The following is a 27,339-nucleotide window of genomic DNA, read 5'->3' as shown; positions in this document are numbered from 1 at the left end:
AACAAAACGCCGCTATTTGGATATAACTATGGATTATTTGTGACCAAACCAACATTTGTTATTGAAGTAGAAGTCCTGGGAGTGCATTCTGACGAAGAACAGCAAAGGTAATAACATTTTTCTTATAGTAAATCTGACTTTGGTGAGTGTTAAACTTGCTGGGTGTCTAAATAGCTAGCCCTGTGATGCCGGGCTATCTACTGAGAATATTGCAAAATGTGCTTTCACCGAAAAGCTATTTTAAAATCGGACATAGCGAGTGCATAGAGGAGTTCTGTATCTATAATTCTTAAAATAATTATGTTTTTTGTGAACGTTTATCGTGAGTAATTTAGTAAATTCACCGGAAGTGTTCGGTGGGAATGCTAGTCACATGCTAATGTAAAAAGCTGGTTTTTGATATAAATATGAACTTGATTGAACAAAACATGCATGTATTGTATAACATAATCTCCTAGGGGTGTCATCTGATGAAGATCATCAAAGGTTAGTGCTGCATTTAGCTGTGGTTTGGGTTTATGTGACATTATATGCTAGCTTGAAAAATGGGTGTCTGATTATTTCTGGCTGGGTACTCTGCTGACATAATCTAATGTTTTGCTTTTGTTGTAAAGCCTTTTTGAAATCGGACAGTGTGGTTAGATTAACGAGAGTCTTGTCTTTAAAATGGTGTAAAATAGTCATATGTTTGAGAAATTGAAGTAATAGCATTTCTAAGGTATTTGAATATCGCGCCACGGGATTACACTAGCCCATAGAGGTTAATCTAACTGCACTGTCCGATTTACAATAGGCTTTACAGCGAAAGCATGCCATGCGATTGTTTGCGGACGGCGCTCCACAACAGATTTTTCCACCTGCACAGGCTTCATAAAATCACAAATAGCGATGAAATATTCACTTACTTTTTGAAAATCTTCCTCTGATTTGCAATCCAAAGGGTCCCAGCTACAACATGTAGTTTTGTTAGATAAAATCCTTCTTTATATCCCAAAAAGTTAGTTTAGTTGACGCCATCGATTTAAGTAATCCACTCGTTCAACATGCAGAGAAAGGAATCCAAAAAGCTACCGCTAAACTTTGTTAAAACAAGTCAAAATACGTTTCTATTTAATTCTCAGGTACCCTAAAATGTAATTAAACTATAATATTTCATACGGAAAGAAGTATTTTCAATAGGAAAACGATATTGGGCAGGTGCGCGTCCTCTTCATCGCGTGCGCACAGACTGATTTCCAACTCTGAGTCCCAGTACTAAAACTCATAATTCTTTCTCGTTTGGGAAGAAACAAGCCTGAAACCTTGAACAAAGACTGTTGACATCTAGTGGAAGCCATAGGAATTGCAATCTGGGGGCTGGATTTGGATATGCACCTATACTTTTTCCATTGTAAGCGCATGGGCTCTAAACATTATATATATATTTTTTAAATTCTGGTTGGTTTTTCTTTGGATTTTCTTTTATCATATCTATTGTGTTATAGTCTCATACATTATTTTTACATTTCTACAAACTTCAAAGTGTTTTCTGTCCAATGGTACCGATTTATATGCATATCCTGGCTTCTGGGCCTGAGTAAAACGCAGTTTATTTTGGGCGCGTCAGTCAGGCGGAAATTCAGAAAAAAGGACCTTAGCCCTAACAAGTTAATGTTCTGGTCTGTAGCTAGCTAGCACTCACTCAAGTGGCTGCTAACATCGTCATGAAAAGGGGCACGAGGGAAGCCCTACATTATTATGTTTTTCTAAATAGTGAGAACGATAGGGAGCAGGCAATGTTGAAAAGTAATCTTTAGACATGTTGTACCTTTCTTAAATGAAGTTTTGTAATTGACTAAAAGAAGCAGACGACAAGAAAATTGCGTTTGAAAGAGGTAAGGTTTTTGCTGTGAGCCAAAGGGGTAACCTAGGTAACCACAGGTTGTTTTCTTGAGGTAATTGTCTTTTTCATAGGGAAAAAAATGCCTGCCTTTTAACAGCGTGTTTTGACAGATGCATTTTTTTGTTTTATAGAAGATTCAGTGCAACGATTATTGTTGTTGCAGATAAGCATTCAGAACCATTGTCATGTAGTTTAGCGTTGTCCCAGAGGAAAACAGTGCAGTGTACTGGAGCTGTACACAGCACAGCAGACTCTCCTTATTCGATGAACCTCATCACAATAATTTAGTTTTGCGCAGGAAGAGGATAGCATTACGTGTAATCCTGTTGAATAGATTGAGGTTTTTGTATCAGACATTTCATTGTTATTTGCTATCGGTGGAGTCTGAGGCTATTTATAGTAGTGCTGAGATTTGCCAGGGACCTCTAGATGCGATATCACAATACTTAGGTGCTGATACGACTGGCCTGGTTAAATAAATAAAAACATTGCCTTTCAATACTGTACATTTTTATTGTGATTCGATGCTCCAAACGTATTGCTCACGTATAGCTTCTGTGCTGTGCTGCTGCTGCTGATGATCTCAGCAGGACATCAACCTATAAACACAAGTGGAGTAGAGGTGACTAACTACGACACACAGCAGGGTGAGGAGAGGTAGGGCACCTAAAGAAGGGAACGTCAGGGAGACAATATTAACCATTTAGCTGACTGCTGCTCTCAGGGGCCATGACAACACAAGTGAAGTTGATAATAGTGTGTTTGGTAGGACCTACGTCTCAGCTGGATTAAAGGATTTATTGTGGATTTTGGCCTATCTGTAGGTGCAATAAATTATGATTATTTGATTGTTGGTTTTGAGTCAGGTAATCATAGCATAGTTGCTTAGTAGATTCTGCTGTGCCCCTTTATAGTGGGATAGAGAGGCTGAGAACATCAAGGCAGCCAGTTTTGGCGCAACAAATTGCTCTCCCCATCACTGCATGGTTTAGCCTAGCTGTTACTATTGGACAGATTTTTGGCCAAGGTCCACTGTAAACCCCATACCACTGCAGCCTGCATCTCAAATCAGTCAGTCGTTTTCTTCTCTTTGATGATACTTTTGGTGATGTAGTGTATGTGGACCTCTTCAAATTAGTGGATTTGGCTATTGCTCACTGGTGTATAAAATCGAGCACACAGCCATGCAATCTCCATAAACAAACATTGGCAGTAGAATGGCCTTACTGAAGAGCTCAGTGACTTTCAATGTGGCACCGTCATAGGATGTCAGTTTGTAAAATTTCTGCACTGCTAGAGCTGGCACGGTAAACTGTAAGTGCTGTTATTGTGAATTGGAAACGTCTAAGAGCAACAACGACTCAGCCGCGAAGTGGTAGGCCACACAAGCTCACAGGATGGGACCGCCGAGTGCTGTAGCATGTAAAAATTGTCTGTCGGTTGCAACATTCACTACCGAGTTCCAAACTTCCTCCGGAAGCAATGTCAGCACAAGAACTGTTCGTCGGGAGAGTAATGAAATGGGTTTCCATGGCCGAGCAGCCGCACACAAGCCTCTTAATCACCATGCGCAATGCCAAGCGTTGGCTGGAGTGGTGTAAAGCTCGCCGCCATTGGACTCTGGAGCAGTGGAAACGCTTTCTCAAGTGTGAATCACGCTTCACCATCTGGCAGTCCGACAGACGAATCTGGGTTTGGCGGATGCCAGGGGAACGCTACATGCCCCAATGCATTGTGCCAATTGTAAAGTTTGGTGGAGGAGGAATAATAGTCTGGGGTTGTTTTTCATGGTTCGGGCTAGGCCCCTTGGTTCCAGTGAAGGGAAATCTTAACGCTACTGCATGCAATGACATTCTGGATGATCTTGTGCTTCCAACTTTGTGGCAACAGTTTGGGGAAGGCCCTTTCCTGTTTCAGCATGACAATGCCGCTGTGCACAAAGCGAGGTCCATACAGAAATGGTTTGTCGAGATCAGTTTGGAAGAACCTGACTGGCCTGCACAGCCCTGACCTCAACCCCGTCGAACACCTTTGGGATGAATTGAAACGCAGACTGCGAGCCAGACCTAATCGCCCGACCTCACTAATGCTCTTGTGGCTGAATGGAAGCAAGTCCCTGCAGCAATGTTCTAACATCTAGTGGAAAGCCTTTCCAGAAGAGTGGAGGCTGTTATAGCAGCAATGGGGGGACCAACTCCATATTAACGCCCATGAATTTGGAATGCAATGTTCGACAAGCAGGTGTCCACATACTTTTGGTCATTTAGTGTAATGTATTATTGTTTCTCCAGCATAACAGGTGAATTAGTGTTTCACTACATTGGACCATATATCAAGTTCCCTAGTGTGTCATTTCCACGTTGTTACTCCCCCTCATTCCTTTTTGCCCTCAAGTTTATTTTCATTTGCCTACTAATGAGCCGTGGGATGATGAGAAATCGATAGCCTACATCATGTGTTTTTGAAGGCACCATTCCCTGCAGTGAATTCACACTAAATGGCCAATCTAAGAGAATTGCCGCTGGTGTCTTTTTTTTTAAAAGTCTGTTTGGGTTCTCCCATGGGTTTGAATGATGTGGGCTATCTTCTGGTTTGGCTGTGGGTGGAATTGACTGTTGTCTGGAGCTGGGAGGTCACGGGACTGAACTTGGGCCTGTGTTTGGTGGAGGGCTGGAGGCCATCTCTCTCTGGCCCTCAGGTACACGTGAAGCCCCTTTTATATGTGGGAGTTTTGTGGTTTATACACTAAAGGGATAAGCGCTGGTGTTGAGGGGACCTTAACTGCTGACCTGGAAGTGATGGGTGGATGACACCCCCCGCCCAAGCCCCAGTCCCTCCCAACTTCTACCCCCCCTGGCCGGGCTGGGGTAAAAGCAGGCTGCACGGCGGGTGCTCGTCTGGTGTTCTCGTCTAGTTCTCTGGAGCCCACCACGTCCACAAGCATGGCAGATTAGAGGGGGGTCCTGAGCCCCTCACAGATTAAACCTTTACCATCTGCTGTCCCCCACAGACGCGTGGCAAACCAACCCCGCCTGCAAACTCATAACATAGTCATCACATCCTCCAGTTAGTCAGTCAGCGATCTCCAATAAGATCCACTCTGTAGGATAGAGGGACCTTCTCTATTCATAATTACAAGTCAAGTGTTAAAGCTAGTTGGTGGCGTTTGCTTAAGTCTATCTATTATGTTATTGCTTCTGTCACATTGGTTATTCATGTGTAGGCTAGTCATTTTCCCATCCTGGAGGCTAAGGGCTTTCACTGTGTGTGATTGAGAGAGTTTGTGGATCCCAGTGCAGCTGAACATGCGTTTTGAGATGGCTTGTGAATGGGCCCCAACACTAATTGCTGTTTGAACAGGGCCAGCTTTGTTCACAGTTTCAGAATAGCTGAGACATCAGTAAATGCCATTGTTGGGGAGTATTCAGCCAGAAGACAGTGGCATATTTATAACGAGGTGCAATGCCTACAGTCTATCTGGGAGCGTTTGGAAAATGTAGAACAACAAAGTGTTCCAGAGATTAACCTTAATTTTGGGGGGAGAAGCAAAGCAAGCGCCCACACTAACCCTCAGTGGAAAACAATGACATGTTTCATTGTTTCACATGGAAGCAGACTAGGGCCACTTCAGACATTCTCAACTGTCTCCCTTTGAAAGTGATTTATATTCTTCTCTCAAACATGTTGTTTAGGTCCTTATTTTATGCTACTTGAATTGAGAGCTAATGGAAATGCCAAATAGGGTAACTCTGAAAAATCTGACTGCACGGCCGTAGTTCTCTCTCAATGTACTCCAAGGTGTTCTCAGAGACGTTAGACTGAATGATGCTGGAGCTCTCTATCCCCTCTGTCGCTCTCTCTGGGGTCGTGTAGCAGCTGTTGGGCTAGGTTCCTTGTTCCTTGTCAATCATTTGCTTATTGGTGAAATCAGCAATCAGACTATCTTTATGTAAATCAATCATTCATTTATTAATGCAATCGCAGACAGAAGTTGACAACGGGAACATAGCACGCATGTTTCCGAGTACGTTATGCAAAATAGGAAAGGGTCCAAGTTGCTTTAATATGCTTGCAGTCAACCCCTACCTTCTACTCATGAGACCAAGCCTATGCATATACAGTTATACAAACCTGCAGGAGAGACAATAGTTCCAGTGTTGCTAATCTGTAGTCCAGGACCCTGTAGATGTAGTGAGGCAGGGGTCTTATAGCCCTTCCTCTTCTATTAATACAACATGAGCATAATCAATTATTATAATACATACATAATTTGGTGCAGCCCCTATCATGTCCCCGCCGTCACAGCCAGGCTTGACCAGACCAGGCCCCAGCCCATTGGGACCATTAGTGGGGCGTGGAGGTGTCTCTGGGAGACTGCAGCCTGTGCGGCGCGCCTCCCCATTCTCTCTCTCCTCCTGGGGTCTGGGCTGCTGCCTGCAGGGTGAATCCACTGGTGGTCTGGGCTGCTGCCTGCAGGGTGAATCCACTGGTGGTCTGGGCTGCTGCCTGCAGGGTGAATCCACTGGTGGACTGGGCTGCTGGTGGATCCGTCTGTGATCCAGAGTGGGATTGTCATGTGTGTTTTCAAGGCAGGGAATTTGGGCCAATGGGGGGGGCCTTGTCAAGGTCCATTGGGGCACAAGTTGATGGTGTTTAGACTGTAGATATAGTTTCTGATGTAGCTCATCAATCAAACTCCTGACTCTGCCTTTATTGATCCTTTCTCTAGAATGCACCACTTTTGAGATGGATGGGCCAGTGTACCGGAAAATAATATTGATACATATCTAAAGAAATCTATCTCATTCTCTACTCAGAAGTACCAGTCGGAGAAGTAGAGTCCGAGAAACACAGTGCTCTCGTACTGCCAAGCTACATAAAGCAGGATTCTCATGCACTCTGACAAGGCCTTGCAGGTCCAGGTATACTTTCTTCCTCACACATTTTCCCTTGCTTTGTGAGTGCCTTGCAATAATGAGAGCGACGAAAACCATAACGTTTGTGTGTGTGAACAAACAATAATGGCGTCTGGGGCTCTGCAGCAACGTAGTCCTCTCCTCCTCAGCCAGTGCTGTGGCTCTGTGCAGTACAAGGCTGCTTCCGCTGTATTCTGCTTGGCTACAGAGTCCTGCTGCATTTGTTCACCATCGGCTCAGCGCGGTGGGACACGTATGAGTCTAATCTGCTGGAACAGCAGGGAGCTCTGGGGCTCCGGAAAGACCAGTCTCGCCATCACAGGCACACACACACACACACACACACACACACACACACACACACACACACACACACAGCCTAGCGGTTAGCTCGTTGAGACAGTAACCAAAAGGTCGCTAGTTTGAATCCCCGAGCCGACAAGGTGAAGAAAAAAAATCTCAGTGCCCTTGAGCAGAGCACTTAACCCTAATTGCTCCAGGGTTGCCATCTTTAATGGCAGACCCTGGCCGTGACCCCACTCTGAGGGTCTCGGGGGGGGGGGGGGGGGTTGGATTATGCAACAACAAAAAAAACATTTCCAATTCACATGTATGCATATAATGCACATTGGAAATGTGTGAAATGGAACAAATATTAGCACCCACCAAAATTACTGTTATACACACCAACGTCCCTTTCTGTCCTTGTAGTGGATGCAGACAAATGGTGTCTGTGTTGTCTACCGTCCTTTCCCCTTGCTTCTCTCTATAGATTGTCTGCATGTGAATTTGATTCTTGCTGCTTTGTAGAGGTGGAGTGTTTCAGGCAGATTTCTCTATAAGCCTATGGGAGATGATAAAACTGCGTCTGTCTGGATGTCCGGATTCTTGACTTCCAGCCATGGACAGACTGAGTCGTACACTCCCTTCTGTCTCTTTCTCCCATCCTGTCCTCTGTCTCTCTCTCTCCCACCCTGTCTCTAATGTCCCAGTGACGGGCCCCTCCCTCCTGATTGCAAAACAATGTTCAGACATCAGGAATGCTCCCATAAAGCCAAATGAGTAGAAACAGTTAGTGTTTTCTTGGAGATTCCCAGTGTTTGGCCAAATCCGTAATTTGTTTGGTATTAAGACAATGTGTTCATTGGGTACCATTGTTGACTGTAGATTGATATTTGCTACCAGCACCAGACCTGTTTGTTGTCTATGGTGCATGGGGGATCTGAAAAGGCTTTCTTTTGAGGTGTACCCCTCTAAGTGTCCTTATAGGAATCATGCTGTAGAGATTCACTCATTAGCAGACAGCCCAGGCCTTTTGATTATTCCAACCCGCCAATTTCAATTAGGCTGCTGCCCATCTCCCTGCTCCCAGCTCCACTTGGCCTGCTAATTAGTCCTCACTGGGTGGATTGTTGGTGGTGCCACCATGTTCCTCTCTGGGCTGGTTCACCTTGGTTCAGTAAGATGATGGAACATGGCACTGTATGCATCAACAGCTGCACTGCTGCATTATTCAACACACTTTCAGTGTGTTTTCAGGGCAACTCGCTAGCATTAATTTCAACTTGTTAAATATACCAACGCATTACTTTTTCACATCCAGACCTTCACATACATATAATACCAAAAATGCCCCCCCCCCCAAGAAGATTTATGCTACTGTACTCTATGCCCCAGAGATCCAAATACCGGTTGATCAGTCCTGTCAAAGCTTGGCATGCATAAGCAGATGTGTAGAGTATGTGTACACAAACACTGTCATAAAACGTAAGTGAACTCACTTGACCTGCTTGGCGTGTGACTGCAAATGAGCCAATACTATTGCTGTGGCCTCCGCTCTGCATTGCTGAGGCAAAAGCTGACAGGGCAAAGCCCTTGTTCCTGAAGTGCCCTCTGTTAGCATGCTAATGACTGATCTAATTGACTTGCACTGTAGAGCGGGGCCAATGGAAGAATCCTAATGAGGCTAGCTAGTAGCTCGCTAGCGTCGTAGAAGTCTAGCTCCACCTCTATGACGACTGCCCCACCCTGCACTCCTCACCCAGGTAACCACAAGTTCGTTTTCATGGAGCATCAGCCCTCTGGAGGGAGCATCTCTCTCAACAGCACCGTTGGGCTTTGGGTGGTGTTTACCTTACCTCTAGTTGAGCCTAGCGTAAATAGCTGTGACTTTGAAGAGGCTGTCAGAGACCGTGTAAGCTTATATGGATGGACTGTATAAGACCTGGAAGTTTTTATGGTGCATTTTGTCTGCGACTGTGCTTTTACAGCCGTCAATGAGATTACTTTGCTGTTCTCGTTCCATTGAGATGTAGCTGTCAACATTTTTTTACTAGGAAGTATGTGACTTGCAGCAGGAGGCAGTAATTCCGATTAGGACTTGTCTGCTTGTGCTGCGGTCTCTCTCTGTCAGACACTGCTCAGGCTAGGCCACAGACAGTTTTATTCCATTTGCACTGAAATCCGAGCTTCAATTGGAAACGTCTGAAATCTCCCGCCTAATGGTCAAACTTATATATTTTTTTGCAGTGCTACCTGCTTTGCTACTTAATGCACTCCAAAGCAATGGCTTCCACATGATCAATAGTAAGCATGGGGGAAATCCATTTTGCTGTTTGCCTACAATCCTTAGTGACTTGACCAGCCAGTACTGAAGTGCTTTAGTAGAAGAAAGAGATGGCCCTGAACTGAACGTTGATCCTCCCCATCGGGTTTCTGTTTTCTAAACTGAGTTCCTGTCCTGATTGGTTAATATGTAGTGCAGAAGGGCGTGCCACGGGAGGAAAACGCAAGGTCATGTGTAAAGTGATTTAATTTAAAGCCAAACAAAGGCAGCACCTTGGACACACATCTCAGAATCCACCTGGTGCCAAATCATGTGTCACCAGGGCCACACCCCTCTGGCTACTAGGATGTTGCCGCCTCCGAGCTGATAGACTGTTAGCAAAATACTTTCTTCTCTATCCCTCTCTCTCACTCTACAGACGATCTAATGTAACAGTATCTATTGTCGGGGGGGCATTCAAAAAGCTTCACCAGTGTCCTTGGGAGTGACTGATAATACTAGCATACCTTAAATATCTCCGCTGTCCCAAGGAGGCGAAAATGCAGAGCTTTTTTTCTTTCCCTCTTCATCCCCCTCTGTCTAGAATGCAGTGTCGTTGTCCTTTGTGGACTTTTTCTGGTTATTGTCCCTCAGACCAAGGCAATGTGTTGCCCCGAAGAGGTAGTGTGGTAGTTCGCCCCCTTTGTCCACACTGCAATTCGTCCCAAATAGCTCCCTCATTCCACCAATGTCAAAGGACCAATAATGCTCACGCAATCCGTGGGGATTTTCCTGTAATGCCTATACTGTCTGGTTCTGCTGTGCAGGCGAATACGGGGCCAGTTGGAGAGAGCTGCCAAGCTGTCCCAAACGGCTGCATATCTGTCTGCCTGTCTGTCTGCAGGGCAAATGTCAGCTCACACCCAAGAGATGCCCTGGAGGAGTGCATTCTCTAGAGTTTTATGACACTTTCCACACGCAGCCATACAATTGTGGCATTCATGAGCCAGATAAATGAACCCCCACGTGAATTAACCCTGTCGTAACGAACTGTGAAAGATGTAATATTGTTCACTAAATGAAATGCATTGGGGAATGTTGACATTTATGGTAGATATATTTTTCTCCTTGTCCCATTATCTAAATAATCTGCCTCGCTGCTATTGTAGGTCGTGATTTTTTTTTTAATGTCCACTATTCTTTATAATTGATGATTAGTGACATGGTTTTCATGCTCTTCTCTTTGTTCTTCCCTCTCTGCAGAAACGGGCCAAAGGCCAGTACCTGTTCTTTAAAGTGTATGAAGCCCTGAACCTACTGGAGAAGGACTACTTTGGGTTGAGTTACAAAGACAACTCTGACCAGACGGTAAAGTCATTGTGTTTTTAACCACATTCTTCTACCGTGAGATCTGAAGCCCTGCTTTAAAAGAAGAGACTGGCTTTTTCAGAACAGGAAAGAAATTAGAAATGCAAACGTATCTTCTACTCAGATCCACTTTTGGGGGAATGTTTTGTTTCTAAAGTAGCAGTACTCCTAGGCCTAACTACACTGAACAAAAATATAAACGCAACATGCAACAATTTCAGTAAGGAAATCAGTCATTTTAAATAAATTCATTAGGCCCTAATCTATGGATTTCACATGACTGGGAATACAGATATGCATCTGTTGGTCCCAGATACCTTAAAAAAAGGTAGGGGTGTGGATCAGAAAACCAGTCAGTATCTGGTATGATCACCATTTGCCTCATGCTGCACGACACATGTGCTTCGCGTGGAGTTGATTGCGGCCTGTGGAAAGTTGTCCCACTCCTCTTCAATGGCTGTGCAAAGTTTCTGGATATTGGCGGGAACTCGAACACACTGTCGTACACGTCGATCCAGAGCATCTCAAACATGCTCAATGGGTGACATGTCTGGTGAGTATGCAGGCTATGGAAGAACTGGGACAATTTTCAGTTTCCAGGAATTATGTACAGATCCTTGCAACGTGGGGCCGTGCATTATCATGCTGAAACGTGAGGTGATGGCGGCGGATGAATGGCACGACAATGGGCATCAGGATCTCGTCACGGTATCTCTATTAAAATTGCCATCGGTAAATTGCAATTGTGTTCGCTGTCCTTATCTTATGCCTGCCCATACCATAACCCCACCTCCACCATGGGGCACTCTGTGCACAACGTTGACGTCAGCAAACCACTTGCCCACACGACGCCATCAGTTGAAACTGAGGTTCATCCGTGAAGAGCATAGTTCTCCAGTTTGCCAGTGTCCATTGAAGGTGAGCATTTGCCCACTGAAGTCGGTTACGACACCATACTGCAGTCAGGTCAAGAACCTGGTGAGGATGACGAGCACACAGATGAGCTTCCCTGAGATGGTTTCTGACAGTTTGTGCAGAAATTCTTTGGTTTTGCAAACCCACAGTTTCATCAGTTGTCCGGGTGGCTGGTCTCAGAAGATCCCTCAGGTGAAGAATCCGGTTGTGGAGGTCCTGCATTGGCGTGGTTACACGTGGTCTGCGGTTGTGAGGCCGGATGGACATACTGCCAAATTCTTTAAAACGACATTGGAGATGGCTTATGGTATAGGAATTAACATACAATTCTCTGGAAACAGCTTTGGTGGACATTCCTGCAGTCTGCATGCCAATTGCACGCTCCCTCAAAACTTCTGTGGCATTGTGTTGTGTGACATTTTTATTGTCCCCAGCACAAGGTGCACCTGTGTAATGATCATGCTGTTTAATCAGCTTCTTGATATGCCACAACTGTCAGGTGGCTAGATTATCTTGGAGAAATGCGCACGAACAGGGATGTAAACAAATTTGTGTACAGGATTTGAGAGAAATAAGCTTTTTGTGTGTGGGAAATTTCTGTGATCGTTTATTTCAGCTCATGAAGCATGGGACCAACACTTCACATGTTGCGTTTTATTTTTTGTTCAGTGTACTTCCTAAAATGTATCATATAATAACCTCTCCCAATAGAACAGATGTTTTTGCGTTTATGTCCTCAAACTTTTTTATATCGTTCCTCAATTGTATAATTAGCTAGACTTTTATTCTGCTACAAAAGTTACAATGACTAATGGTTTGACCGCATAATATCCCTCTCGTGATCAATATGAGCTGTTTAGACATTTGAAACGGTTTAGCGGGCCTGATGGACCATATAATTGATCGTTTAAAAGGACGATTTAACAAAGGCCTGAATGAACCAACAGTGATTCATAAAAGTCAGATGGATGATAAAGTACTTCCCTGTGTGCTAAGGCCAGCCCATCCTCACAGGAATGTCTGAAGTGTGCAGTTAACCTCCAGAGAACCCAGATATGCTTCCAGGGAATAACATCAGTTATTTTCCAGATCTGTGTCAACACAGTTTATTGGGATGCTCTCTAATATCACTGGTTGGAGACCGACGAGGTTCCGCTCACAAACTTCAGTCCAGAATGACTCTGCTCTGCTCTCGCACCCTGCCAACCAAGTAGGCCTGCTTCACAGACCCATATCCTTCTCTCACATTGCCTGTCTGTATTCTTATGGCTTTGGTCCTGAACTTTAAAGTCTCCCCTGCACACTAACTGGAGCTTAATGACACAGAGTCAACACACTCCACAGTCTGTCTGCAGGCTCAACATCAGTCATTGAGGGTGACTGTTTGGAGAGAGATCAGCATATTTGCGGTGTGGCTGCATGCAGAGTTTTGTTCCACGTTGACACTGGAAACTGCAGGCTAGCCAGGGGGGTGGCGGGAAGAGGCTGTATAATATAGGCTAGTGTAGTTTAGTGGAATGGGTTTTCATCGTGTGTGTGTTTTTATATGAAAGTGGCGCACAGAAGTTGAGGGATCAGACCAGTAACGACAACAATGGATAGTTTTGTTGTCTGGATTGGTGCTAAATGCACAGTTATTATTAATATATATTTTTTTGCTTTTTACAGCAGCTCTGTGCCTAATGCGTCCTTCTGTCTTGTTTTTGATGACGCTCGTCTTGACATACCTGATCTCCTACAGTACTTACATGAGAAATGGCACTGTGTTCTTCTATGTTTTAGATGGTGCATCTTGCCTAGTAGTTAGTTATTTGCAATATGGACGCTTTCGCAATCAAAATCCCACTTGCATTTGTCTAACATGAGTTGCCAATCACCATGGTTACTCAACAGGGAAACTATGAAGTCTGTGGTTAACTGCTAGAAGTCTGATACTGTGTGGTTTGAAGTGCTGCATGCTTGTTGAAACCAAAACGAGTAGCTCCTTTGTTTCCCTTTTATAGTGCTGGCTGGACCCTACAAAGGAGATCAAACGTCAGATCCGCAGTAAGTTCTGTTTTTTTAACCTCTTGGAACCTATTTCTGTATGAGGTTTCTCATTAAGTAACAGGGCCACCACGGTACTCACTAATTGGCTTTACTGTACATACCAACCTGATGAAAGGTTTCCACACTATACCCTGTTATTTCACCCACCATTCTCTCCCATTTCACTGTACGCTCTATTCCGATAGCCCTAATAGCTAATGTAACTGTTGATATTTACTAGATCTCTCGCAGAGACACTTTTTAATTTATTTCTGGAGTGAGATGCTCTTTTCACATCTGGACATTGGATTGCAGTAATTCTGGATGGGGCTGAGGGGAATGTGTTGGGAATTATGTGTATTGGGTGGAAGGAGGCTGCGCTCTGCTGAACCTCTGGGCAGAGAGAAGGGAAGGGGGATGCTCGCCACCCCACCCCCAGTCTGATACTCCCAGAGCACTTAGCTTCCAGTAACACAGGCCAGACGTTTGCACATAGTTACACCCCCGAGGGAATTCAATATGTAGCGATGGGAACAGCGGCTCCGAGCGGAGGTACTTCCTGTCCAGGGATGCGTTAAGAGTGTAACACGCCGTGCAGTACAGGCCTCTTCTGTTCCACCGACTCTTACAGTGGTCATTCTACCTGGCTGCCCAAGAGCCAAACCTATGCCAATTTTCTAGCCTTATCGCTCAGTCTTGTTTGGACTGGTTCAACACCTTGTGTCATTGAGTGAGAAACAGACATTTGCCCTGTCTGTTAGCCACAGTTTGCTCCCTTCGAGATAAATTCAAAGTATCTGGAGCACTGGATGATAAGGGAGGCCACCGTTAGACTGACTTGACTGATTCAGATCAGTAGGCAGGTGGAGTTCACAGTCAGGCCTGCAACTGAAATCACTCGTGGTTTATGTTACTAACTTGTCACTAACTACCAGTGGGATCCAGTGATATCATAGATATTGGCGCACTCCATTTTCTTTAGCATATGACATGAATCCCTCTTCATTAAGATAATGGCCTGTGCTGGGCTCTCGCTGGTTGGGGTTTGAGCGCTCTCTCCGCAGAGAGATGGAAAGACTTGGAGCGCAGCAGTGCAGAGGAAATTGCCCTGACATGAAGTCATCTTCTCTGGGATAGAATTTTGTGCAGCTTGACTATGGACATGATGTCACCAATGTGTGCGTGGGTGGAGGTAACGTGCGAGAGAGACAGGACGATGGAGAAGCTTTGTATTTGTTTCACTTATTGAACCTATTGTATAGGATTTCAGACCAGTGGTGTATTGCTGGTGGATATCATTCTATGATATAATACTCCCCATTTAATTTAAAGTGCCTGTTTACCCTGTAATAGTGTTCAATGGTGTGAGTGTGACTGGGGAATGGAGGCTGTCACATGACATGAATTGAGGCCTCTGGTCGGACCCACTTATCTGCAGCCTGTGACTCTGACTGGAACGTTTCAAGGATAATTGAAAAACGAGGCAGAGAGGAGGGGGAGGCTGAAATCCACTGTGTCCTTGTCACACCACCACGGTTGACTTTTTGGATGGTCATCTTTGGAAAAACAGTTACTTTTTATGCTCACTGGGAAAATGACCCTGATTTCCAAAGCTGCTTCTGTGTGCTAGATACACCAGTTTTTTTTCTCTCTCGATATTTGTCCTCTTTCACACCTGGAATAAAACACTTAATGGGATCATTGAAGCTACTGTTCTGCAAAGTTTTCCTGCCACACACACCCACCAGAAAAACACAATGTTCCTGGACAGATCAAGTGGTATTAGGCCCTCGGATTGAGACAGTCATGTGATTAGAGCTTCCCCCTCCCAGTAGCACCAGTGAATGAACCCTCCCCTCATTGATTGTGAAGGGTGATCGTCCAGACATGTGACTTACTCTGAGCCAGCTGTCTCGCATTCCAGTGTATCAGTCTTTCATTTGCCCCCGAGCTTCCTCAAATGGTCACTGACCTCCTCCGCTCAGTCCGGCTGAAGGACAACGGCCACAATATGACTACTGTTGGAACAGTGCCGCTGGGGTCATTTTTGGAATTCCTCTAACATATTTGACATATCCTGTATCCCATGCCCAGGCTAAGCAAGGGGGAATTCGGCATGGTTTTCCTTCGCATGTCTTGTGGGGAAAATAAAGTAAACATTTTGTTTGTATGATTTTCTTTGACTTCTCAGTTGTTCAGACTTCCTGAATTCCTTCCCATTTTTGCCACACAGTCAATGGAATTGTTTGCTTGCCTGGCTTTTCGTCCCAACGTTCACTCTCACATGGCCTTGGGATTCTGGGAAGGATGAAAAGCAGAGCCCTTCATTGCTGCAGAGAAATAAATGGTCCCCATGGGATCACTTCATAATTACTCTGTTCCAGCATACTGTCCAGACGAGACCAGGGACACTCACTCGCCTGCAGCTAAACAGAAAGGACATTACTATCTCTCTCCACTGATGAGCAACACAGAAAACCTCCACTGGGAGGTTTTCATTATTTCATTATCCCTTTTCTGCATAGAAATCCATAATTCCTAATACGTTTCAGACCGTACATTTCAGGGAAAGACCATTAAGTCTGTTATGTCAGGACACTGTTGACATTTGTTTTCAATTAAGCCGTTGTGTAACGTCCCTCGCCCAGATGAAAGACGGAGAGAGACTGTCGTCATCATCATCCATCTCTTCTCTCCCCGGGTGTAATCAGGCTAGCGCTAGCCCATACCGCTCTCGCTCTCTCCGCTAGCGGTTGCTAGGTGACAGCCAGCCCTAGCCTAATGCTGATGAAGCTTTAGGCATCGCCACATCAAGCCAGTGGTCTATGGACACGCGCGCACACAGAAATGAGGCGATAGTGTGTATTAGCACTGCTCGTTCTGTCTCATCTCACATGGCGCTCTCTTATCGCTGATAACATGAAGTGGTAGGTAAACACGGAGCCTTGCAAAGGGCTCTTAAGCCCATCTGACCCCAACACAAGTAGTCTCTCTAAAACGTAGGCTAATACTAGAAAGTATGTTGCTTACGTAAAAGTTACTCCATGTCACGATTAAGTGTCAAGGATTTGAGTTTTAATTGTTTTATTAACCCATCCACCACCACCCCTTCTTTGGAGCACACATCTTTTTTTGTACTGACTTTTCTTTGATACATGTATATACATATCACACTTTACATGTACGTTTTCCATACATGGTACTTTTATATACATCAGTCACATAACAGTAATTCATTTCCGAACATGAGCTCTTTAATCCCACCCCACAGCCACTCTCAGCCCATCACAACTATCACCGTAGACCACTCTGTTTGATATGTGCTATGTGTTTTCCAATTGTGACGTGAAATTGATTGAAACCGTTTGTGAGAGGTGTTGAATGTGTTTTTCTGAAATGTACTGTGTTCTCTGCTAGCTGGTTGAACCTAAATCCAGCCTTTTTCTACTGATTTTTAAATCCCCTCAGTGTGTCCAGTGATGAATACCCAAAACAGTGTGTGAGCGGTATGTTGAAAGGCCCTGTTTCTGTTCTGCTATTTTCGATGAGTCTCTTTGCGCCACGGTACAGGACCAAATCAAAATGACTCTCACCAGGTCTTTCCAGGCTTGACAAAACTCCACTTCAAAGAGAAGACCCCAATTGTATACTCCTCGCGGCGTCTCTCCTTTTCAAAACCCATTGGAGGAGAAGACCGAGGTCCCGCCCCTCTGACCATCTCCAGTGGGTTTTGAAAAGGAGACGAGGAGAGAGGAATGCCAGGAGTATGCAATTCAGATCTTCCTAAAGCCTCTCCTCACGGGTCTTAGCTGTTGTGTAATTGCGTGCAGCTGCTACATCCTTCCCAGTGTGTCGTCTTGTTCTCTTTCTATCTCTCTGCCCGTCTCTTTTTCCTCTCCTTCTTTCCCCCCGCTCTCTGATTCCCTCTTCTCCACCACTATATATATATATCACTCACACACACACACACACACACACACACACACACACACACACACACACACACACACACACACACACACACACACACACACCTACCTTATGGTCAGTCGATGAGCACAGCTATTGGGGCTGTGCCACTTCTTTTTAGCAGAGTGTGTGTTCTTGGCACATCTGGCCCGGCATGCCGCCATCGCTTGTTTTTCCGTGTTGGTTATTTTACACTAAATGCATAATTTCCTTCCTCTACATACAAACGCTCACCCAAACAAATTAGCTGGAGTCGGTTCACCTTTGTTTGAAATAATGATCATGTGATATGACGATATAGATCAAGTATTTCCTTTCACTCTTTTGAACAGATGAGCCCCTGTTCTTTCTGTTCCGTTTCCACAGATGCCACCTGGCAGTTTGCGTTCAATGTCAAGTTCTACCCTCCGGATCCATCCCAGCTGACCGAGGATATTACCAGGTAGTGTACTGTCCCTTTCATCAGGAAACAAAGAGGTCAAACAGCCACACACCACATCTGTTCGTCCCCACTCCTTCAATTGTACATTTTGAATGTTTGGCTTTATTGTGTTAGTCATAAAGCAAAAAATGATCTGCCCAGTCACGCAAACAAATCATGTTTTTATACCACACAGGTGGCCCGGAGCAGTCTCAAACCTACAGTCTGTTAATACTTTGCATTGACACTATTTGGACATCTTTCCAGATTATTTTGTACACAGGCTTTATGGGGGACATGTAAATACTTGTACTGTTACGCTATGTACAGTACATGCTATTGATTTTCAGACAGCATGCACATACAGAATGTACATGCAGAATGTAGCTAAACACACACACACACACACACACACACACACACACACACACACACACACACACACACACACACACAAGCAAGCACTGTTATTCAATGTACAACTGGTCTATAGAACCTAGTCCAGATACAGTAAAGGCAAGTCCATTGCTGTACAGTAGTTGTACACTGCAGCAGCAACTGGTTAATGAGGTCAGAAGAGCAGAACACTGAGGGGAGGGGACGGTGGGCATCCACTGAGCGTTCAATGTCCATGTGTTCCCCCCAGCTTCCCAGTGTCTAATCATTCCGTGATCCGAGCCCTCAGCCGGTGCACTCCCATCACTGAGCCGCTGCCTAAACTAGCGTAGAAATGTCCTCTTTGATCGGCGCTCGTCAAAAGGTTGCAGTAATATCCAGTGCAGTGGAGCGGTCTTCAGCCTCAAGAGTTTAGTTTCAGCCCAGCCCCAGGGCCAAGGTCACAGGCAGTATGCTATTTCTGCTTCTCTGAGTCTGCAGGCTGCACACCGTGAGAGGGGGGAAAAAGGTTGGCGTGCGTGCAGATGGTTTCCCCTGTTGCCTGTGACCTTGGCCCTGGGGCTGGGCTGAAACTAAACTCTTGAGGCTGAAGACCACTGCACTGGATACTGGATATAGCTGCAACCTTTTGCTATTTCTGTATGCTATTTCTGCTTCTCTGAGTCTGCAGGCTGCTGCACTACTGTGACGTACAGGAAAAAGCCCCCCCCCCCCAGGAGAAATGTACAGACCACATCTACAACCTGTGTTTCATGCCTCAATGTGGTTATGGACTGTGACTCTCTCCCTCCTCCTCGTCATCCCATCTCTCTCTCTCTCTCTTCTCTTCGTCTCCCTGTAGATATCTCCTGTGCCTTCAGCTCCGGCAGGACATAGTGTCGGGGCGTCTGCCCTGCTCCTTCGTCACCCACTCCCTGCTGGGTTCCTACGCCCTGCAGGCCGAGCTGGGAGACCATGACTCCGGCGAGCACCGCCTCGACTACATCAGCGACTTCCAGTTCGCCCCCTCACAGACCAAGGAGATGGAGGAGAAGGTGGTGGAGCTCCACAAAACTCACAGGTCAGGGCCGTGTGGGGTTAAAGGGTATAGTTCAGCGATAACTATCCCTTTTTAAATTAGCAAATGAGCAAGTGACAATGACACTGAGTCATAGTTTTAGGGGAGATTAAATATTATAGCTGAAGGGGTCTCTTTAAAACCTGGGACTGTGTAGAAATTAGTTGGAAATGACCCGTGGACTTTACAGGTACTGTGATCATTATCATACTTTGAATTCCCTGTTTTCAGGACCTGCCACTTCAGATCATTCACTTGAACTCTTCACCTCTGTGTTTGTTTACAATAGATTGTTTGTTTTGTCTACTTTTCTAGGGGGATGACTCCTGCTCAAGCAGATGCCCAGTTCTTAGAAAACGCTAAGAAGTTGTCGATGTACGGTGTGGATCTCCACCACGCCAAGGTGCCTAGCTTCCACACAAAGTGGTTTTGAAATGTCCAATTCAACCAGAAATGATGTTTAAGAAATAATTCCTGTATTTATTTTGGGGGAAATATGAGGAAAAATAAATTATAAAATGCCCTGCGATAAGAAAATGTAAAGCTGATAACGGTAGGAAAGGTGAATGAACTGTAAGCTGTAGTGTGGCATAGCCTGCTGGTCAGTATCCAAACTTAATCATTAGTCCCAGGAACTGTTCTACTATGCTTCATTCGTTGTGTATGGAGGTCTGGAAGAAACGCCTGTGAGAGCACACAGGACTCAGGGAGGCTCCTTTGATGTGGTGTGCAGTGAGGGGTAGAGAGGGCGCCGGAAAACACAAAGCCAAAAAGAGAAGAGAAGAGAGCCGGCCCTACCACCGCATCAGCTGTACAAACACGTGGTGGATTGTAGCCGGAGCTCTTTTCACTGGGCCATCGACATGGGAACAGCCCCGTGGAATGAACCCTTTTCTCTCCACGTGGACTCGACAAGGGTTGAAAATACTCAGAGAAATATTTGGTCCAGAGAGAGAGAGTGATAGAGGGGGAAAGAGGGATCATTGACCTCTTCGTACATATCCCAACCGTCAGTGAGAAAAGTACATGTCAGGCCCACATGTCCTCTCACTCATTCATGCTATCTCTCTTTCTCTCTCTGTAGGCAGGGAATGCAGGTCATGTGGAAAATCATGCCAAGGCCATGCTGAGTGAGAGGGTTTGGTTAAAAGCCATGCATTGGCATCTAATAGTTGCCATGCCCATCGGCGGGGATGGATTTTCCTCATTTTACCGTTGAATACACAAATCAATAGTCACTCTGTATCTATCTATACAGACGGACTTAAAAGGCCCTTTATGGCGTTGTGCAAGCTTGATAACAACGTTACCATTGAGTTGTGATGGGATGATTGAATATCCGGCCTTATTTAGTTGTATGTTATAGCAAATAATTCCATTGTGCACCTTGGCGATATTCTAAATCTTCTGGGACGAAATCTGAGAATGTTGTCTGTTCTCTCCTTGTTGTCTGTACTGCATACTTGACTGTGTTTTCTCTTCATTGTACTTTGCTGAACGGTTGCTTTGGTGGTGTCTGTGTCTGCAGGACTCTGAGGGAGTGGACATCATGCTGGGAGTGTGTGCCAACGGCCTGCTGATCTACAAAGACCGACTCCGGATAAACCGCTTTGCCTGGCCCAAAATCCTCAAGATTTCATACAAACGCAGCAACTTCTATATCAAAATCAGGCCGGGAGAGGTACGGAACAGCACCGCCCTCAGAGGAAAACACTAGACATTTCCACATTTTGCAGTTGTCCTTTCGAAAGCCCACTCGAGAGAGCAGCCGTAGGAAGCGGACTCCTTCATTGAGCCAAATACTGACAGTGTTAGGAGATGGTTTGATTGTACAGAGGGAAATACTGACATTTAGATATTTCTTTCTTAACGCCCATTCAAACTAGTGTCTTGGAGGGAGGGGTGGGGGGGGTTGGGTCCATATCTCTGTCTTTTGTACAGCGTATGTTTTCTAACTAAGCTAGTCTCCAGTACTCAGGGGAACTCACGTCTATACTTTGCTTTCCAGACAGAGCAGTTTGAGAGCTCTGTGGGCTTCAAGCTGCCCAACCACCGTGCTGCCAAGAGGGTCTGGAAGGTCTGCGTGGAGAATCACACCTTCTTCAGGTAACAATCACACTGTCAGCATCCACGTCAACGACCCCTACATTTCTGTTGAACTTAATCCTGTTCACCTCGAACTCACTGCATCAGACTTGAAAAGATGTCTGAACTAGGAAGAGCTAGTGTGTTAGGTCCTTTGAAGTCTGTTGTTTTTGAATGATTGCACCATTCGTTAAAATGTTCTGTTCCACCTTTTTAAATCCATCTACAGGCCCTTTCTAACCTGTTGACTCTGTGAAATGCGTGTCTAAGCTAACACAGACAGTCGGAGCCCATGTCAAACCACAGTGGAGCATGTTAAATTGCATTTCCCCCCACAGTCTGAAGTGTGTACCAACTGGAGTGTGTAATTGGCCAGTCTCTAGGGAGCACTAAGTTCCTCCGAGTCTTCCTGTCCAGTGAAAAGACTGAAGAGATGGAGCACAGTGGAGTGGAGCAAGGCCATTGTGCACTTATTTGTTTAAGCAGCTTCTCCGTCCGAGGCCTAAAGCCATGGCCATTATCATGCGCTTAAACTGTCTTCTTAGCGTCCGCTCTGCAGGGATGTATCATTAAGGAAGGAACTGTCCCCCACTGGGGATTAAGAATGAGCAAACATTTAATATCCTTTAGGAAAGCAGAGTCCCTCAGAGCCACTGATAGAGATGTCTTTCAACCGTGAAACCCCAACTTCTCCCTCCCAGATCAGCCCGTCCCTTGGGGGTTCATCTGTCTTGACGTCATTTGAAACGCAACGCCCTATGGTTGGAATCACCCCAGCAACACATCACGTTAAATAAATCCCACCTGCTGCGCCTCGCATTGTTTGACAGTTTGTAAGAGGAGTGTCGGCCCATGACAAATTGCAACCAGATTCACCATGGAGATCCTCGGCTGTTTAATCGAGCTATGTTGTTCTTGGCACAGATGACAAGGAGGGGAGCCACAGCCTCAACAAATGCAAAGCAAAAAAATCACTCGCTGCCTTCAACCCAACCACTAATAGCCAAAAGCCCAATCGCACCTCTCTCCTCTATTATTCAGATCCTCTGTGTGCTAAATCAACTCCAAATAATGACTCTCCTTAAACTGCCATCTGCTTAATGGTCTTGTACACTGATATCAACACCAATGAGAGCTTTAATTGGCCCGGTCATTATCGGTTTGGGCCAAAGAGCTTGACCAAAGAGCTTGATCAAATAGCGGCTTCTTTTGTACTGTGTTGTGAAGGCATGATGTCATGTCAGACCCAGGCCCTGGCTGTGCTGGGATGGAGAAGTCGTGCCGGGGCTGCTGCGATCATGATGGAATCCACGGAGACTCTGACACACCAGCAGCACGCCCAGGGCCAGCGTGTTTGAATGGGGTTGAAATCATCTCTGGCCTGCACGCACCTGTGTTTAAACAACAGACCCCCGCCCCAATGAGCCTGTATAAGAGCAGAGAGCAAGAGCCTCACTTTATGGACGCCACTGTGGCTAAACCTGACACCACTAGGACGACGCCAGAGACATCTGGACTGAGTGCCTCTCCCCTCTGCTCCAGCCTGCCGGCCCCTCAGGCTGGGCACAGGCCTGTTTGAAGGAACTTCTGCTCTGTAGGGGGGGTGGTGTGTGTGTGTGTGTGAGAGAGAGAGCGAAATGTCTGATTTAAGGGGCTCTGCGAAGTGAATGGGGAGAGCTGGACGGGCAGGAAACCCTGTCGCCATAGGAGATTAAGGATAGGGGCAGGGAGGTTTGCGACCAGCCCTCCCCCACTTCCACCTCTGTCTCCCGATAATATTTAGTCCCAAACACAGCTGTGACTCAGAGCAGAGCCAGCTAAGGGGAATAAGAGACGGCTAAATGTTCGGCGCCCTTTACAGCTATGTTTACTTATGGTCACTGACAAACAATGAGACTGTTGAATGGATCCCTTATACCTGCGTCTTCATGACTCATCCTTAGCCATCTCTGTGTGTAAATAGAGAGGTTATGTTTATCACTTTGGCTTCAGCGGTTGGCACAGTTTACTGGCATGAAATAGATTTTTCATTGGAAGAAAATCTAGTACTCTTATCTACTCTCACGGTCTTCCAGTAAACTGAAATAAGTTTTGCATACTGCCACTAAACTGGATATGAAAAAGTTTGTTTTCAGAATAGTATTGATCTTATTTTGGTCCTATTCTCTCTCCAGGTTGATGACTCCAGAAGCGCCCACTAAAGCCAAGTTTCTCACGCTGGGCTCCAAGTTCAGATACAGTGGGCGGACCCAGGCCCAGACACGACAGGCCAGCACCCTCATCGACAGGCCGGCACCCTACTTCGAGCGAACCTCCAGCAAGCGTATCTCACGAAGCCTGGATGGAGGTAGGCCGTGGCACTAGACAAACACGCACATTTAGGATGCCGTATTACTATGCTCACTACCTTAAACTATGGGCTCCGCTGAGTCAATCCATAGCCATCTCTGCAGGAGGAGTGGAGAGTGTTACTCAGTGGAATATGGCCTCTACACCCGGCCTACACAAGCAGTAAGTCTCTTTGTGAACATCAGGGAGCTCTCATTAAGTCCACTCAAGGCAAACGCCGTAGGGGACCGTCACAGAACCACCTCCTACCTCCGGCCTCACCATCAAAGAGATGTTTAGAGAAACTGCTGGAGAAACACTCTAAACCAGAGAGGGTGCGAAGGAGGGAAGGGAACAAAGGGACCCGCAGGATGAGAGGAAAACCATTACAGTGAGACGTACAAAAAGAAACACAACCCAGTTCAGATGTCTCTATATGACCGCAATCCTCAACATGCCTCGGCATGCGTTCTGTTTCGTCCCGATCAACCGTTAACGTTTAGATCACACTACACCATCCTCCTAGTTTGTTCAAACTGTCTCGTCTGAATTGTTTAGAGTGGAGCCAGTGTCCTGTACGGTCTCAGCCAGTGAGTGTGTAGCTAGCTGTATGCATGACTTCCTCCCCATCATGGGCATTTGGTTAGATATGGGAAATGGCTCCAACATCTGTTTCCCTTTGTTGGGAATGACTGTGGATGAATCCGGACTCATTCTTCTTGACCAGGGGATTTCAAAAGTGTTTCTATGGCTGGACCTGGGCTGTATACGTGACATTATACATTTACCATGGGAAAGAAACAATGCCACTAAAGCAATGAAGGATGTTGTCAGTCCAAGGCCCACGTGGACTATTAGGCCTATTTTCAACCATGAAAGTGTTCTAGAACTTGCTCTGAGCAAAACGTAGTGTCTAGTTGATTTGTGGAATTAGACTGAAATGCAGTAGTACTGGACTGTTGCCTGCAAGCAGGCTGCCATGAAGATTAAATGCAGGTGATGCTGAAAGTGTTGTAGTAATTAAACCCGGGAATCTAAGCTTGAACATGTACGGTGGTTCCTGTGACAGAACGAATAGCGTGTAATATTGACCCATCGGCATTTCGCTTCCCGCTACATCAGCACTAATCTAGGAGGAGAGTACTAGCTCGACAAACATGAATCACCAAATGAATGTTGGTTACTCAATACTCTACGTTGCCGTGAGTAGCCTACAAAGATTGAATGAGACGAGGGCTTTTGCCCTTCTTTCTCCCTCTGTCTGGCTTGTAGATCTGAAGGTACTAGGATAACTAAATCAAATATCCCAAATACCCTGAGTGCACCAGGGCCATCCATTACTCTACTCTACTCAGTCCAGCTGTGGGCTAACCTGGCCTACTCTGGAATCTCCTTTCTTTGCTTCCTTCCCTCCTTTCCACTCCTGTATGTAGGTCCTCTCTGAGGAGCCTCTTGATCGTTCATCGTCAATGCTCTATACTATTAATTCCCTCTAGCCCCTCCGTAGTAGAGGCGATCAAGAGAAGAGACGGCGGGAACCATTTGTTCTCTGTCTGGCCAGCTGTGGAGTCTTCTCTGTTCTCTGAATGAGACAAAGATCTGGCCCCTGATTAGGGCCCCCAGACCCAGTAAGCCCCCAGAGCTTTAGAGAGGGTCACAGCTGGTATGGGACCGGGACTGGGATTCTGAACGAGACGGCGTTAGCTGAGGAGAATTTGGTTCTGGTTTCTGGATCAATTATTCTCTCTTACCCCAACACATGGCACAACAATACAGGGAGTGGCGGCTGTGCTGTGGGTGGCACGGTCGGTTACAGATGATAACAGGTTCCATATCACACCGCCACCATATCAAACCCTCACAATTAAACCTCAAGAATCCATGAACGGACCACTCAGTCGTGTGTGTGTGTGTGTGTGTGTGTGTGTGTGTGTGTGTGTGTGTGTGTGTGTGTGTGTGTGTGTGTGTGTGTGTGTGTGTGTGTGTGTGTGTGTGTGTGGTGTGTGTGTGTGTGTGTGTGTGTGTGTGTGTGTGTGTGTGTGTGTGGGCACTGCTAAATCCACTACTGCTATTCATGACATGTCAATTAATGTAGATTCACATAGATCTAGCATTTAACCAAAGAACTGATGCTGTGTCATTTTTCTCTGAGCTCTTTTCTTCTGAATAGCTATTGGAAGTAGGTCTATACTATACCAAAACAAATAGTCATGTCTGGTATGTACTATGAATCTGTGCAATCATGGTCTTCTCTCCTCCACAAAAGGCAGGGTAAAAGAATCTTTCATATGAACCAGATTAAACTGTGCTCTGTGGTTAGAGTGCCCTCTGCTGGCCAAGCGTTGACTTTAGGACTGGGAATTGCCAGAGACCTCATGATATGTATGTATTCTATATGTATTGCGATTTGATCAGGGGCGAAAATCTGATATCAACTTTGGAGGGGACAATTACATTACATTTTCTCAAGAGCAATTCCTGAGGGGGACACCAAAAGTAGTGCTGTAACACATAGCCTACGTTTAATATGGTAAATGTATATTGAGGAACCAAAGAAATAAGGTGTTTGCCGTACTCCTAACTACCGGTACCCAAAACTACACAACTAATCACAACAGCAATACCATTGCCTTTAACAAATCTTAGTTCAGTCACCAGTTTAAGTTGAGAGTGGGGGTATCCATGGCATTTTCCAATTATGTTCCTATTTTACAAGTAAAAAAAATGGAGAACCTTTCATAATGTTGCCAAACAAAGACTCAACAAACTTACCTGAGACTCCCTGTCTCTGCCAGTCTGTCCCTGCATATCTGTCCCCAACTCTGCTGTCTGTGTGCCATCTGTTGCCTGCTCTGCCTAATGACATCATTGTGAAACATTTCCATTAGAATTTCATTTCTTTCTTATGAACATTTTATCAACTAGTCTTTGAGATATTAGGCTACTAGGGTTCTTACTTTGCGTTTTGGTGTACTGAAAAATACTCTGATGTCATTTTTCTACCTGGTTGGCTACACACACACAGTATGTAGGTTATTTACAGTAGGAGATGGGCTTCTATCATCTTATCTTCTATCATTCTATATGGGCTTCGATCTAAAAGGTAGCTAGCAAATGTGAAACGGATTGCAGTGACAAGAGTTGACAGCTGTATGAGTTCACCATTTACACAACATATGCTGCAACCTTTTGTAATTTTAATCGTTTCATATTGGTTGGCTTCTAACAATAGCTGAATTTGCAAAGCTAGCGAGCACCAATTCAGTGGTGTTTGCTATAATCTTTGCTACCCGGGTTAAATAAAGGTGAAATAAAATATATAAATAAAAGTTCCCTTGCGATAATTTAGCTTTTGCAATGAGACCATTAAATATATTTAAAACAATGGTAGAAGAGAGTGTAGTTCTGTTCAGTTTATCGCTAACCTTA

At 45.4% G+C, this 27,339-nt stretch overlaps 1 protein-coding gene across 18 annotated transcripts in view; it reads left to right on the top strand.

Annotated features, from left to right (window-relative positions):
- epb41l2 (erythrocyte membrane protein band 4.1-like 2) overlaps positions 1-27,339 on the top strand; it is a 99,376-nt gene that overhangs the window by 52,626 nt on the left and 19,411 nt on the right. For all 18 annotated transcript variants that reach the window (XM_014205074.3, XM_014205072.3, XM_014205091.3 and 15 more), the window contains exons 4-11: positions 10,607-10,711; positions 13,630-13,672; positions 17,990-18,065; positions 19,282-19,500; positions 19,813-19,900; positions 21,026-21,178; positions 21,506-21,603; positions 23,757-23,929. In XM_014205074.3, coding sequence (XP_014060549.3) covers positions 10,607-10,711; positions 13,630-13,672; positions 17,990-18,065; positions 19,282-19,500; positions 19,813-19,900; positions 21,026-21,178; positions 21,506-21,603; positions 23,757-23,929 — 955 coding nt within the window. The remainder of the gene's footprint in view (positions 1-10,606; positions 10,712-13,629; positions 13,673-17,989; positions 18,066-19,281; positions 19,501-19,812; positions 19,901-21,025; positions 21,179-21,505; positions 21,604-23,756; positions 23,930-27,339) is intronic.

The sequence above is a fragment of the Salmo salar genome, chromosome 06, assembly GCF_965601325.2.
Source record: "Salmo salar chromosome 06, fSalSal1, whole genome shotgun sequence".
Taxonomy (NCBI): Eukaryota; Metazoa; Chordata; class Actinopteri; order Salmoniformes; family Salmonidae; genus Salmo; species Salmo salar.
The sequence above is the reverse complement of the archived record's forward strand: the minus strand, read 5'-3'. Positions and strand labels throughout refer to the sequence as shown.